The following is a 14,561-nucleotide window of genomic DNA, read 5'->3' on the forward strand; positions in this document are numbered from 1 at the left end:
GGCCACTACCGCCCAAGAACCGCATCAAACCAGAAGCGAGAGCGGTACTTGAGCGGTGCATGGACGGAACCACCGCCCCAGCTGTTGCAGAGCATGGTGGCGGTACCACCGCCCGGAGGCAGCGGTACAACCGCTCGAGCAAAACTGGTGAGCGACAAGACCCAGCGGTACAACCGCTCCAGAGAGCGGTACAACCGCTGGGCAGACACAGTGAGCAGAAAAGAGGGGAAGAGGCAAGGAAAACTCTCTCTCCCACACACACCTGAGGAAGGCAAAGAGAGGGTGAGAAAAGTGTACGTGAACTGATTCCCCCAGAGCTTCCTAATGAGGATTCCCTCTTGATAGTACGGGTACTCTACGACCAAAGAAAATAAAAGCGTAGAGGACACGTCTTCGATCTTTTCCTTCGAGAGGCAATAGCAATCCGATGTAAGCCTAAGCATTGAGAACCTGAAACATATAGCACACGATTAGACCACAACGGGTTGTCATCATCATCCAAAACATAAAGTAGGGAAATGCCCTTTCAGTAGTTTTTAGTCACAAAATTAGAAATTTTTGGTAGTTATCAGTCACTTTTTTGAAAGTGGTAGTTCTGTGGGACGGTAACCCCCAATGTGATAGTTTTTTGTCAAATACTCTATTTCTCCAGAGAGCCCCTCAGTAGAAACTGAAAAAAATTGAGCAACATCCTGTATTTTTTTTGTCCTTGGCTTATAACTCTATTTTGCTTTTCAAAGGGAAGATGTGCTAGTAACTCAATTTTCTTCAACACTTTCCACTGCATTTTTTAGCTTAGTGCACTAAAATAATTTTATTGAAAAAAAATTCTTGTCTAGGTTGATGTTGGTAAAAATTAAAGTTTATTTAAATTTACAGCTGTTCTCATGATTTTTTTACTATAAATATGCTTTCACTGATTCATTGTTGCCTATTTGCATCCTAAAAGAAACTCTTGTTTTTTTAGCCCGCACGGCCTGCTGACCTGGTAGAGGGTAAAACGGGAAGAGGAGAAAATGCGGTGTCCCGGACAGGCAGGATCCGAATATTCCGCTCGGCCGTAGGTTGGCCCGTGTCGTTAAATAGGCCACCCCCTCCGTCCAATGGGGCTAACCCGAAATTCACAGGAAAAAACACTGAACTATGAGTGCAGACCTAAACAGAGACTACGAGATTGGCGAGGAGATCGGCCGCGGGCGGTTCGGCGTCGTCCACCGCTGCACCTCGCGCTCCACCGGCGAGGCCTTCGCCGTCAAGTCCGTGGACCGCTCCAACCTCGCCGACGACCTCGACCGGGAGCTGGCGGAGATCGAGCCCAAGCTGGCCCAGCTCGCCGCCGCGGGGAACCCGGGCGTCGTACAGGTGCACGCCGTCTACGAGGACGACTCGTGGACCCACATGGTCATGGACCTCTGCTCCGGCCCGGACCTGCTCGACTGGGTCCGCCTCCGCCGCGGCGCGCCCGTCCCGGAGCCCGTCGCCGCGGACATCGTCGCGCAGCTCGCACAGGCGCTCGCGCTCTGCCACCGTCGCGGGGTCGCCCACCGCGACGTCAAGCCTGACAACGTCGTCCTCGACGTCGAGGACGACGGTGAAAACAGCTCCCCCCGCGCGCGGCTCGCGGACTTCGGGTCGGCCGCGTGGATCGGCGCCGACGGCGGCCGCGCCGAGGGCCTCGTGGGCACCCCCCACTACGTCGCGCCAGAGGTTGTTTCCGGCGGTGACTACGGCGAGAAGGCGGACGTGTGGAGCGCAGGTGTTGTCATGTACGTGCTGCTCTCCGGCGGCGCGCTCCCCTTCGGTGGCGAGACGGCGAAGGACGTGCTCTCGGCCGTGATGCGGGGCAGCGTCAGGTTCCCTCCGAGGCTGTTCTCCGGCGTGTCCCCGGCCGCCAAGGACCTCATGAGGCGGATGATGTGCCGTGACGAGTGGAGACGCTTCTCCGCAGAGCAAGTCCTCCGTAAGCACACATTAATCCCTACTATACTCGTACTCCGGCGTACATCTTTGTCTTCGAACCAGAAAAATCGTGTTCTCCGGCAGTTTTCATCTGAGATTAGATCCAGGAATTAACATTTTGTCATGTTTGTAATGCAGGCCACCCGTGGATCGTGAGCGGCGGAGGAGCCCGGGCGATGGAGCAGCCAACCTGAACGGCCGCCGGATCCGAGACACGCCAGAGCAGATCGAGGCAGATTTAGAGCATGCCGCCCGTGGGACCCCGGCTCCGCAGAGAAGTAGAGATAGTCGGCGATCGAGACGCACCGGCCGACGATGTTAATACGGTTTTTCTACGCAAGGCCGCGCTGATACATACGGTAGTACGTATCGCGCTACGGCAGTAGATCGAGTGAACCTTAGAAGAAGAGCAGTAGCGGCTCCGCTTGGACCTGTGTTTGTCCAGCTTTATCCTTTCTTGTGTGCGATGCTGCATGTCATGATGGATGATGCAGCAGGAGTTTTTGTATATATTCTAGCGTGCGTATGTACGTCTTGTACAAACTAATGGAGATGGAATAAAATGAGCTAGCCTAGCTTATGCTTTGCTTCCCTTTTAATTCAAGATTGTCGTGTGCCTTTCCCTAAAAAAAAAAAGACTGTCGTGTGCCTTTCGGCCGCCCCCGCCGTATCGAGGATATTCTAACAACTTTAGGTAAACACTCCACTCGCGAAGTCTCAAGTTGCATGAAATCTTCGGTCAGCTGACATGCAAGTTTCTCCTTATACAAGTACCCCCTTATATAAGAGCGTTCCAATCACTATTTTAATGATCTAAACACTCTTATATTTCTTTACAGAGGAAGCGATCAAATAGCTGCTAAAAAAACCTTTAATAGAAGATGTAAATGCAAAAATACCTAACTTTTGCATCTTCAAAGCCAAATAACCCATCTCCAAAAAATGATGTAGATGCAAAAAAAAGAATACAACTCCGCCTCCTTGAGATGTACTATCTTCGTCCTGATTTATTAGTTCAATTTGTAATTTATGCTAAATTTTGAACAAAAATTTAACGGACATGATGTTAGTGCATGTCAATAAAAATTATATCGTTGGATTCGTATTTGAACATAGTTTTCAATGATATCATTTTCAGTGACATGCATGAATATTTTGTTAGTTAAATTTATGGTCAAAATTTGACACATATTACAATAAGAACCTATAAACCAGGATGGAGATAGTAAAAATACAATACGCACATTGCAAATTTACATCACAGGCACCAGGAGATGTAAACGCAGATGTAAACCAACCGTCGCGCGCGAACGCCAACCGTCAGCATGAAAGTTCCATTGCCCGATTGTGACGCCCCGAGACTGATGCGCCAGGTGTCCTCTGGTTATTCATTGTTGTTTCCTTGTCATTTGTTTGGTCTGTTGCATTTCATCTTTGCATCATGTGCATTGTATCACGTCATCATGCAACCCGTTTTAAAACTCACTAAATAAATTGCATGGATCTTCGGTCCATTTAAACCGAGCGAATTCACATGGTGATTCTCTTTATAACCTATCCTCCCGTTAGTAGGGAGCTATATTCAATATTCCATTTTCGGAATCACCCATGAACACACTTGCTAATAATCACATGCCTTTTCTCGCTTCAAGTTTGGGTCCCCAAACTTTGCTTTTTATCCTTTCCCCATTTTCCGGAGCTCCACCAAAAATCCGAACATTTTTGGACCTTCCTAACCCTCACTTCCTATTCAAACCATTTGATTTTAAATCAAATGAGTTTGAATTTAAAACTTTCAAAAATGCCCACTCCATTTTCTTGAAACATGCGCATTTTTGCGAGTCCATGGAAATTACTCCCATGCCCAAATTGCATCCATACCCTCTCTTTCTATTTTTCTTCTTCTATCTATTTTTCTTTTCTCTTTTTGGTTAAGAGAGGAGAGTAGAGAAAGAGAGAGCCCAGCTCAAGCGAAGCCCATACAACCAGCTCGCTGCTTCTCTTGGGCCTTACAACATCTCGCGCCGGCCCATCTAAACCTAACCCTAGGCCCGAGCGACCTAGCATTCCCGCATCGCTCTCTCCCTCTCCATCGTCTCCACCCCGCCGCCAGAGAGACCCGCTCGATCCCCTCGCCCTCTTCCCATCGAACCTTCCTCTCGCTCGTCTCTTTCTTTCCCTGCGCCCGATCCCCCATCTCCCTTCTCTGCCTTCTTCCTCCTCCACCGCCCCAAGCATCCCCTTCTCCTTCCCGAGACTGCCGCTGGCGCCCCAGCAGGCTGCTGCCGTCCGTCTCCTCCGCCTGGTGCCCGCGCAGCCGCACGTCCAGAGGCCGCCGCCCGCTCCTCCCTCGATCCCGCCGGAATCCAGCGTCGGCCTCGTCCCCTCCCTCAAGCACGTCGTCGCCTCCCTCCTTCCTCTCCCGCAGCGCGTCCCCGACCACCTAGGCCGAAGCCCCCGCTGCTGCGCCTGGGACAGGAGGTCCCCCATGGAGGCCGCCCCTTGCTCGTCTCGCGCCGCTTCTCCATGCCCCGTCGGCCTCCTCTGCATAGCGCCTCCCGACACCACCCCACCTCCATCGCCCTTGCTGCTGCTGCTAGACCACCATGGCCACCTTCCCATGTTTCTTCTTCGGTCTTTAGTGCATCGAACACCCCACTGGTGCCTCTTTGAACGTTGCCAAGTTTGGCCACCACCAAGACCTTCTAATCCTGTACCCGAAGCCCAAGTTTGAAGACTGCGTGGATGTGCATCTTACTTGTGCCACTTTGGATCATCAAGACCGTTTCGGGATTCGCCAAGTACCGCTACGCCCGAAGACCACGGATCCGTGAAGTTCCACTACCGTCGTCATGGATCCGACAAGTACCCCGGCAACGTGTACCACTACCATCGACCTTCGAAGGACATGGTTTTGCCGAGTACCTCTTCGTGTTGTAAAGACCGTCAAGTCCTTCGACGACAAGTGCATGACCACACGGATTGTGCCAAGTACCCCTTCGAGCTATCAAGACTGCAAGCGCCAAGTTACTCGACGACCCTCGAAGACTTCAGATTCGACAAGTCCGATGACGCTCTTGTACAACTACGTTGCCGAGTCCGGGACCGGCAAGACCAACGATGCGGAAACGCCAAGTACCTCAACGGAAAACCTGAACGCCTACAGACGTGTACGACTACTGTTGCCCGAAGAACCGTGGTTCACAAGCATCGTGAATGACTACCGTTGAACGTGGATTCGTCAAGTTCCCTGATGACCATGTACCACTACCGCTTCGCGAACAAAAACGACTACTTCCTCACTGAGATGTGTACCACTACTTCCACTACCGTCGCGAGAACGTCTACTTCCACTACTTCCTCTACGCCGACTTGACCCGTTCCGAAAATGCACGCTTTAAAGGTATAACCACCGAGACGATGCCCGTGAATGAATGCATGTGTGATGTATGAGTTGCTCGTGCTTGCTCCGTGCTCAAATTGTTTGTGCATGTTGCCCCTCTTTTGCCTTGTCACCATCGTCGACTCATGGGACACCCGGAATCCGGGATCACCCCACCATCTTTTGCATGCTCCCGTCATTTTCCTTTTGCACCGGTATTTCCATGAGCTACCAGAACCGTTATCGTTGCCGTGGCACCCCTTTCTTTCCACCACGGTGACAAATGCTTCATAATGCTCTTGTCAACTTTTAATAAAAATTGCATAAACTTGTTCATGTCATCTGCATCATGATAACAACAATTAAAATGTTTAAATTGTTGTTGCAATAAATTACTAATGCATATGGGGATTTATCGGATTCGTTATTTGTTATATCCGGCCCCATTTAAATGGTTTAGATGGTGTAGTTTTGTTATGCCTCACCTCTTGCCATGTTAACCAACCTTTAATATTGTTGAGTACATAACCGGGAGAGAACTAAATAAGTCATGTCTTGTTTTCTTCAATATGCAACTCCGTTGCATATTGAGCTCCACTTAATTTGTAGGATTGCTTGTGCACTTTGCCATGCCATGCATTTTAAACCGGACATGCATCATACTTGGTTGTGCATCGTGCCATGTTCATGTGTTGGTTGTTTACTATGTTGTGTGCTTCTTTCCGGTGTTTCTTCTTCGGGTTGGTTCCGATAACGTCGCGTTTGTGAGGACCCGTTCGACTTCGTCCGTTTGTCTTCTTCATGGACTCATTCTTCTTCCTTGCGGGATCTCAGGCAAGATGACCATACCCTCGAAATCACTTCTATCTTTGCTTGCTTAGTTGCTCGCTCTTTTGCTATGCCTATGCTGCGATACCTACCACTTGCTTATCATGCCTCCCATATTGTTGAACCAAGCCTCTAACCCACCTTGTTCTAGCAAACCGTTGTTTGGCTATGTTACCGCTTTGCTCAGCCCCTCTTATAGCGTTGTTAGTTGCAGGTGAAGATTGAAGTTTGTTCCTTGTTGGAACATGGAGATGTTGTTCCTTGTTGGAACATGTTTACTGGTTGGGATATCACAATATCTCTTATTTAATTAATGCATCTATATACTTGGTAAAGGGTGGAAGGTTCGGCCTTACGCCTGGTGTTTTGTTCCACTCTTGCCGCCCTAGTTTCCGTCATATCGGTGTTATGTTCCCGGATTTTGCGTTCCTTACGCGGTTGGGTTATAATGGGAACCCCTTGACAGTTCGCCTTGAATAAAACTCCTCCAGCAATGCCCAACATTGGTTTTACCATTTGCCACCTAGCCTTTTCTTTCCCTTGGGTTCTGCAGACTCAAGGGTCATCATTATTTTAACCCCCCCGGGCCAGTGCTCCTCTGAGTGTTGGTCCAACCTGTCAGCTGCCGGTGGCCACCAGGGGCAACTCTGGGCTGGCCTACCCATACCTAAGACAATCTGAGGGTGCCCTGAGAAAGAGATATGTGCAGCTCCTATCGGCATTTGTCGGCACATTCGGGCGGTGTTGCTGGTTTAGTTTTACCTTGTCGAAATGTCTTGTAACCGAGATTCCGAGTCTGATCGGGCCTTCCCGCTAGAAGGAATATCCTTCGTTGACCGTGAGAGCTTGTCATGGGCTAAGTTGGGACCCCCTGCAGGGATTTGAACTTTCGAAAGTCGTGCCCGCGGTTATGGGCAGATGGGAATTTGTTAACGTCCGGTTGTAGACAACCTGAAGTTGACCTTAATTAAAATACATCAACCGCGTGTGTAGCCGTGATGGTCTCTTTCCGGCGGAGTCCGGGAAGTGAACACGGTGTTGGAGTTATGCCTGACGTAGGTTGTTATAGGATCACTTCTTGATCATAGTTCTTCGTTCGTGCTTTGCCTTCTCTTCTCGCTCTCTTTTGCGTATGTTAGCCACCATATATGCTAGTCGCTTGCTGCAGCTCCACCTCATACCTTTACCTTACCCATAAGCTTAAATAGTCTTGATCGCGAGGGTGTGGGATTGCTGAGTCCTCGTGACTCACAGATACTTCCAAAACCAGCTTGCAGGTGCCGATGAGACCGTGCAGATGACGCAACCAAGCTCAGGAGGAGCTCGATGAAGATCTTGTCCTTTGTATTGTTTCATTCTAGTTGATCGGTAGTGGAGCCCAGTTGAGGTCGATCGGGGACCGTGTCGCATTTGGGGTTCTTCTTTTATTTTGGTACCGTAGTCGGGCCCTGATTGTATTTGGATGATGTAATGCTTTATTCATGTAATTGTGTGAAGTGGCGATTGTAAGCCAACTATGTATCTCTTTCCCTTATGTATTACATGGGTTGTTTGCGAAGATTACCTCACTTGCGACATTGCTTTCAGTGTGGTTATGCCTCTAAGTCGTGCTTTGACACGTGGGAGATATAGCCGCATCGAGGGCGTTACACCGATGCCCTTTCCACCGCCACCTACCGATTTAGACCAGCTCCGCCACCGCTCCGCCGCCCTGGCTAGCTCCGGCGCCTTCCCTACCCATTCCAGTACACCGTCGGCCATCCCCGCTGCCCGAACCTGCAGCTGCTCGAGGAAGCGCCAGCTAGGGCTGCCGCTGCTTCGATCCACCATGGCAGCCACATAAGGAAACCACACAGGGAACCGGCCGCCTCCATCGCCATGGCCGGCTACTCCAAGGACGAGCGCGGCGGTGGGGCAGAGGGCCGCCGCTGCTTCGATCCACCATGGCAGCCGCATAAGGAAACCGCACGGGGAACCGACCGCCTCCATCTATTGGGGAACGTGGTATTTCAAAAAAATTCCTACGATCACGCAAGATCTATCTAGGAGATGCATATCAACGAGCGGGGAGAGTGTGTCCACGTACCCTCGTAGACCGAAAGCGGAAGCGTTTAGTAATGCGGTTGATGTAGTCGAACATCTTCGTGATTCAACCGATCCTAGCACCGAACGTACGGCACCTCCGTGTTCAGCACACGTCCAGTACGATGACGTCCCTCGAGCTCTTGATCCAATTGAGGACGAGGGAGAGTTCCGTCAGCACGACGGCGTGCGACGGTGATGATGAAGTTACCGGCGCGGGGCTTCGCCTAAGCACTACGACGATATGACCGAGGTGTGTAACTGTGGAGGAGGGCACCGCACACGGCTAAGAGAAGACTTGGTGTGCCTTTGGGGTGCCCCCCTCCCACGTATATAAAGGAGGGGGAAGAGGAGGCCGTCCCAAGGGTAGGCGCGCCAAAGGGGGAAGTCCTACTTGGACTCCCGGTCCAAGTAGGATTCACCCCCCTTTCCTATTCCAACTAGGAGGAGGGAAGGAGGAAGAGGGGAGAAGGAAAGAGGGGGGCGCCGCCCCCTCCTAGTCCAATTCGGACCAGCCATGGGGGGGGGCACGGCCAGCCCTTGAGGCCCTTCTCTCCTTTCCCCTAAAGCCCATTAAGGCCCACTACTTTCCCGGGGGGTTCCAGTAACCTCCCGGTACTTCGGAAAATATCCGAAACACTTCGGAACCATTCCGGTGTCCGAATATAACCTTTCAATATATCGATCTTTACCTCTCAACCATTTCGAGACTCCTTGTCATTTCCGTGATCTCATCCGGGACTCCGAATAAACTTCGGTCATCAAATCACATAACTCATAATACAAATCGTCATCGAACGTTAAGCGTGCGAACCTATGGGTTCGAGAACTATGTAGACATGACCGAGACACATCTCCGATCAATAACCAATAGCGGAACCTGGATGCTCATATTGGTTCCTACATATTCTACGGAGATCTTTATCGGTGAAACCGCATAACAACATACGTTGTTCCCTTTGTCATCGGTATGTTAATTGCCCGAGATTTGATCGTCGGTATCATCATACCCACTTCAATCTCGTCACCGGCAAGTATCTTTATGTTGGAAATATGCCCTAAAGGCAATAATAAAATGGTTATTATTGTATTTCCTTGTTCATGATAATTGTCTATTGTTCATGCTATAATTGTATTAACCGGAAACCGTAATACATGTGTGAATACATAGACCACAACATGTCCCTAGTAAGCCTCTAGTTGACTAGCTCGTTGAACAATAGATGGTTACGGTTTCCTGACCATGGACATTGGATGTCATTGATAATGGGATCACATCATTAGGAGAATGATGTGATGGACAAGACCCAATCCTAAGCATAGCACAAGATCGTGTAGTTCGTCTGCTAGAGCTTTTCTGAATGTCAAGTATCATTTCCTTAGACCATGAGATTGTGCAACTCCCGGATACCGTAGGAGTGCTTTGGGTGTAGTACCAAACGTCACAACGTAACGGTGTGGCTATAAAGGTGCACTACAAGTATCTCCGAAAGTGTCTGTTGGGTTGGCATGAATCGAGACTGGGATTTGTCACTCCGTATGACGGAGAGGTATCTCTGGGCCCACTCGGCAATGCATCATCATAATGAGCTCAGTGTGACTAAGTAGTTGGTCACGGGATCATGCATTACGGAGCGAGTAAAGTGACTTGCCGGTAACGAGATTGAACGAGGTATTGGGATACCGACGATCGAATCTCGGGCAAGTAACGTACCGATTGACAAAGGGAATTGTATAAGGGATTGCTTGAATCCTCGACATCGTGGTTCATCTGATGAGATCATCATGGAACATGTGGGAGCCAACATGGGTATCCAGATCCCGATGTTGGTTATTGGCCGGAGAGTTGTCTCGGTCATGTCTGCATGGTTCCCGAACCCGTAGGGTCTACACACTTAAGGTTCGATGACGCTAGGGTTATTAGGAAGACTTGTATGTGATTACTGAATGTTGTTCGGAGTCCCGGCTGAGATCCCGGACGTCACGAGGAGTTCCGGAATGGTCCGGAGGTGAAGATTTATATGGAGGAAGTTGCCATAAGGTCACCGGAATGGTTCGGGGGCATATCGGTATTGTACCGGGGCCACCGGAGGGGTTCCGGGGGTCCACCGGGAGGGGCCACCTCTCTCGGAGGGTCTAATGGGCCGTAGAGGAAAGGGAACCAGCCCTACATGGGCTGGGCGCATCCCCCCTTGGGCCCATGCGCCTAGGGTTGGGGGGGGGGGAAACCCTAAGGGGGGTGCCCCCCCTTGCTTGGGGGGGGGGGGCAAGCCCCCTCCCCTTGGCCGCCGCCCCCCCTCTAGATCTCATCTAGAGGGGGCCGGCCCCCTTCCTCCTTGCCCTATAAATAGATGGGCAAGGGGAGGGCTGCACACCACATCCAAGGCGCAGCCCCTCCCCTCCCCAACACCTCTCCTCCTCCGCAAGAGATTGGCGAAGCCCTGCCGGAGTACTGCTGCTCCACCACCACCACGCCGTCGTGCTGCTGTTGGAGCCCTCTTCCTCAACCTCTCCCTTCTCCTTGCTGGATCAAGGCGCGGGAGACGTCCTCGCTCCGTACATGTGTTGAACGCGGAGGTGCCGTCCGTTCGGCGCTAGGATCATCGGTGATTTGGATCACGACGAGTACGACTCCATCAACCCCGTTCTCTTGAACGCTTCCGCTCGCGATCTACAAGGGTATGTAGATGCACTCCTCTCCCTCTCGTTGCTAGATGACTCCATAGATTGATCTTGGTGATGCGTAGAAAATTTTAAATTTCTGCTACGATCCCCAACAGTGGCATCATGATCTAGGTCTATGCGTAGATTCTATGCATGAGTAGAACACAAAGTAGTTGTGGGCGATGATTTGTTCAATTTGCTTACCGTTACTAGTCTTATCTTGATTCAGCGGCATTGTGGGATGAAGCGCCCCGGACCGACCTTACACGTACACTTACGTGAGACAGGTTCCACCGACTAACATGCACTTGATGCATAAGGTGGCTGGCGGGTGTCTGTCTCTCCCACTTTAGTCGGATCGGATTCGATGAAAAGGGTCCTTATGAAGGGTAAATAGCAATTGGCATATCACCGTTGTGGTTTTGCGTAGGTAAGAAACGTTCTTGCTAGAAACCCATAGCAGCCACGTAAAACATGCAACAACAATTAGAGGACGTCTAACTTGTTTTTGCAGGGTATGCTATGTGATGTGATATGGCCAAAAGGATGTGATGAATGATATATGTGATGTATGAGATTGATCATGTTCTTGTAATAGGAATCACGACTTGCATGTTGATGAGTATGACAACCGACAGGAGCCATAGGAGTTGTCTTAATTTATTTATGACTTGCGTGTCAATGAAAACGCCATGTAATTACTTTACTTTATTGCTAACCGTTAGCCATAGTAGTAGAAGTAATAGTTGGCGAGGCAACTTCATGAAGACACGATGATGGAGATCATGGTGTCATGCCGGTGACGATGGTGTTCATGCCGCGCCTCGAAGATGGAGATCAAAGGCGCAAGATGATATTGGCCATATCATGTCACTTTATGATTTGCATGTGATGTTTGTCATGTTTACATCTTATTTGCTTAGAACGACGGTAGCATAAATAAGATGATCCCTCGCAATAATTTCAAGAAAGTGTCCCCCCTAACTGTGCACCATTGCTAAGGTCTGTTGTTCCGAAGCACCACGTGATGATCGGGTGTGATAGGTTCTAACGTTCGCATACAACGGGTGTAAGCCAGATTTACACACGCAATACACTTAGGTTAACTTGACGAGCCTAGCATGTACAGACATGGCCTCGGAACACGGAAGACTGAAAGGTCGAACATGAGTCGTATAGTGGATACGATGAACATGAAGATGTTCACCGATGATGACTAGTCCGTCTCACGTGATGATCGGACACGGCCTAGTTGACTCGGATCATGTATCACTTAGATGACTAGAGGGATGTCTATCTAAGTGGGAGTTCATTAAATAATTTGATTAGATGAACTTAATTATCATGAACATGGTCAAAAGGTCTTTGCAAATTATGTCGTAGCTCACGCTTTGGTTCTACTGTTTTAGATATGTTCCTAGAGAAAATTTAGTTGAGAGTTGACAGTAGCAATTATGCGGACTGGGTCCGTGAACTGAGTTTTATCCTCATTGCTGCACAGAAGGGTTATGTCCTTAATGCACCGCTCAGTGTGTTGAACCTTGAGCATCATCTGTAGATGTTGGGAAACATCTGACATACACGTTTTGATGACTACGTGATAGTTCAGTACGTAATACTAATGGTTTAGAATTGTGGCACCAAAGACGTTTTTGAAACGTCGCAGAACATATGAGATGTTCCAAAGACTGAAATTGGAATTTCAGACTAGTGCCCACGCCAAGAGGTATGAGACCTCTAACAAGTTTCTTAAGCCTGCAAACTAAGGGAGAAAAACTCAATCGTTGAGCATGTGCTTAGATTGTCTGAATACTGCAATCAGTTGAATCAAGTGGGAGTTAATCTTCCAGATGAGATAGTGATGGTTCTCCATAGTCACTGCCACCAAGCTATTGGAGCTTCGTGATGAACTATAACATATCAGGGATAGACATGATGATCCTTGAGCAACTCGCGATGTTTGACACCGCGAAAGTAGAAATCAAGTAGGAGCATCAATTGTTGATGGTTAAACCACTAGTTTCAAGAAGGGCAAGGGAAAGAAGGGTACTTCATGAGACGGCAAATCAGTTGCTGCTCTAGTGAAGAAACCCAAGGTTGAACCAAACCCGAGACTAAGTGCTTCTATAATGAGGGGAACGGTCACTGAAGCAGAACTACCCTAGATACTTGGTAGATGAGAAGGCTGGCAAGGTCGACAGAAGTATTTTGGATATACGTCATATTATTGTGTACTTTACTAGTACCCCTAGTAGCACCAGGGTAATAAATACCGGTTCGGTTGCTAAGCGTTAGTAACTCGAAATAAAAGGCTGCGGAGACTAGCTAAAGGTGATATGACGATATGTGTTGGAAGTGTTTCCAAGGTTGATGTGATCAAACGTCGCACGCTCCCTCTACCATCGGGATTGGTGTTAAACCAAAATAATTGTTATTTGGTGTTTGCGTTGAGCATAGACATGATTGGATTATGTTTATCGCCACACGGTTATTCATTTAAGGAGAATAATGGTTACTCTGTTTATTTGAATAATACCTTCAATGGTCTTGCACCTAAAATGAATGGTTTATTGAATCACGATCGTAGTGATACACATGTTCATGCCAAAAGATATAAGATAGTAATGATAGTACCACGTACTTGTGGCACTGCCATTTGAGTCATGTTGGTATAAAACGCATGAAGAAGCTCCATGTTGATGGATCTTTGGACTCACTCGTTTTTGAAAAGATTGAGACATGCGAACCATGTCTATTGGTAGATATGCATGAAGGAACTCCATGCAGATGGATCGTTTGGACTCACTTGATTTTGAATCACTTGAGACATGCAAATCATACCACATGGGAAAGATGACTGAAAGGCCTCGTTTTCAGTAAGATGGAACAAGAAAGCAACTTTTTGGAAGTAATACATTTTGATGTGTGCAGTCCAATGAGTGCTGAGGCACACAGTGGATATCGTTATGTTCTTACTTCACAGATGATTTGAGTAGATGCTGAGTATGTTTACTTGATGAAACACAAGTCTGAATTATTGAAAGGTTTAAGTAATTTCAGAGTGAAGTTGAAGATCGTCGTGACAAGATGATAAAATGTCTATGATATGATCATAGAGATGAATATCTGAGTTACGAGTTTGGCACACAATTAAGACATTGTGGAAATTGTTTCACAACTAATATCGCCTGGACCACCATAGTGTGATGGTGTGTCCGAACATCACAAGTGCACCCTATTGGATATGGTGCATACCATGATGTCTCTTATCGAATTACCACTATCGTTTATGGGTTAGGCATTAGAGACAACCGCACTCACTTTAAATGGGGCACCACACAATTCCGTTGAGACGACACCGTATGAACTATGGTTTAGAGAAACCAAAGCTGTCGTTTCTTAAAAGTTTGGGGCTGCGATGCTTATGTGAAAAAGTTTCAGGCTGATAAGCTCGAACCCAAAGCGGATAAATGCATCTTCATAGAATACCCAAAAATAGTTGGGTATACCTCCTATTTCAGATCCAGAAGCAAAAGTGATTGTTTCTAGAAATGGGTCCTTTCTCGAGGAAGAGTTTCTCTCGAAAGAATTGAGTGGGAGGATGGTGGAGACTTGATGAGGTTATTGAATCGTCACTTCAACTAGT

At 48.5% G+C, this 14,561-nt stretch overlaps 1 protein-coding gene across 1 annotated transcript; it reads left to right on the forward strand.

Moving 5' to 3' along the window:
* Window positions 1-1,097: 1,097 nt before the first annotated feature.
* On the forward strand, window positions 1,098-2,563 carry LOC125513817 (phosphoenolpyruvate carboxylase kinase 1). The gene is made up of 2 exons (XM_048679025.2): window positions 1,098-1,960; window positions 2,098-2,563. Exons 1-2 carry the CDS (start codon window positions 1,144-1,146, stop codon window positions 2,151-2,153), a joined length of 873 nt encoding a protein of 290 aa, XP_048534982.1. The 5' UTR covers window positions 1,098-1,143; the 3' UTR covers window positions 2,154-2,563.
* The last annotated feature ends 11,998 nt before the right edge of the window (window positions 2,564-14,561 follow it).

The sequence above is a fragment of the Triticum urartu genome, chromosome 6A (assembly GCF_056163025.1).
Source record: "Triticum urartu cultivar PI428250 chromosome 6A, HENAU_Tu73, whole genome shotgun sequence".
NCBI lineage: Eukaryota > Viridiplantae > Streptophyta > Magnoliopsida > Poales > Poaceae > Triticum > Triticum urartu.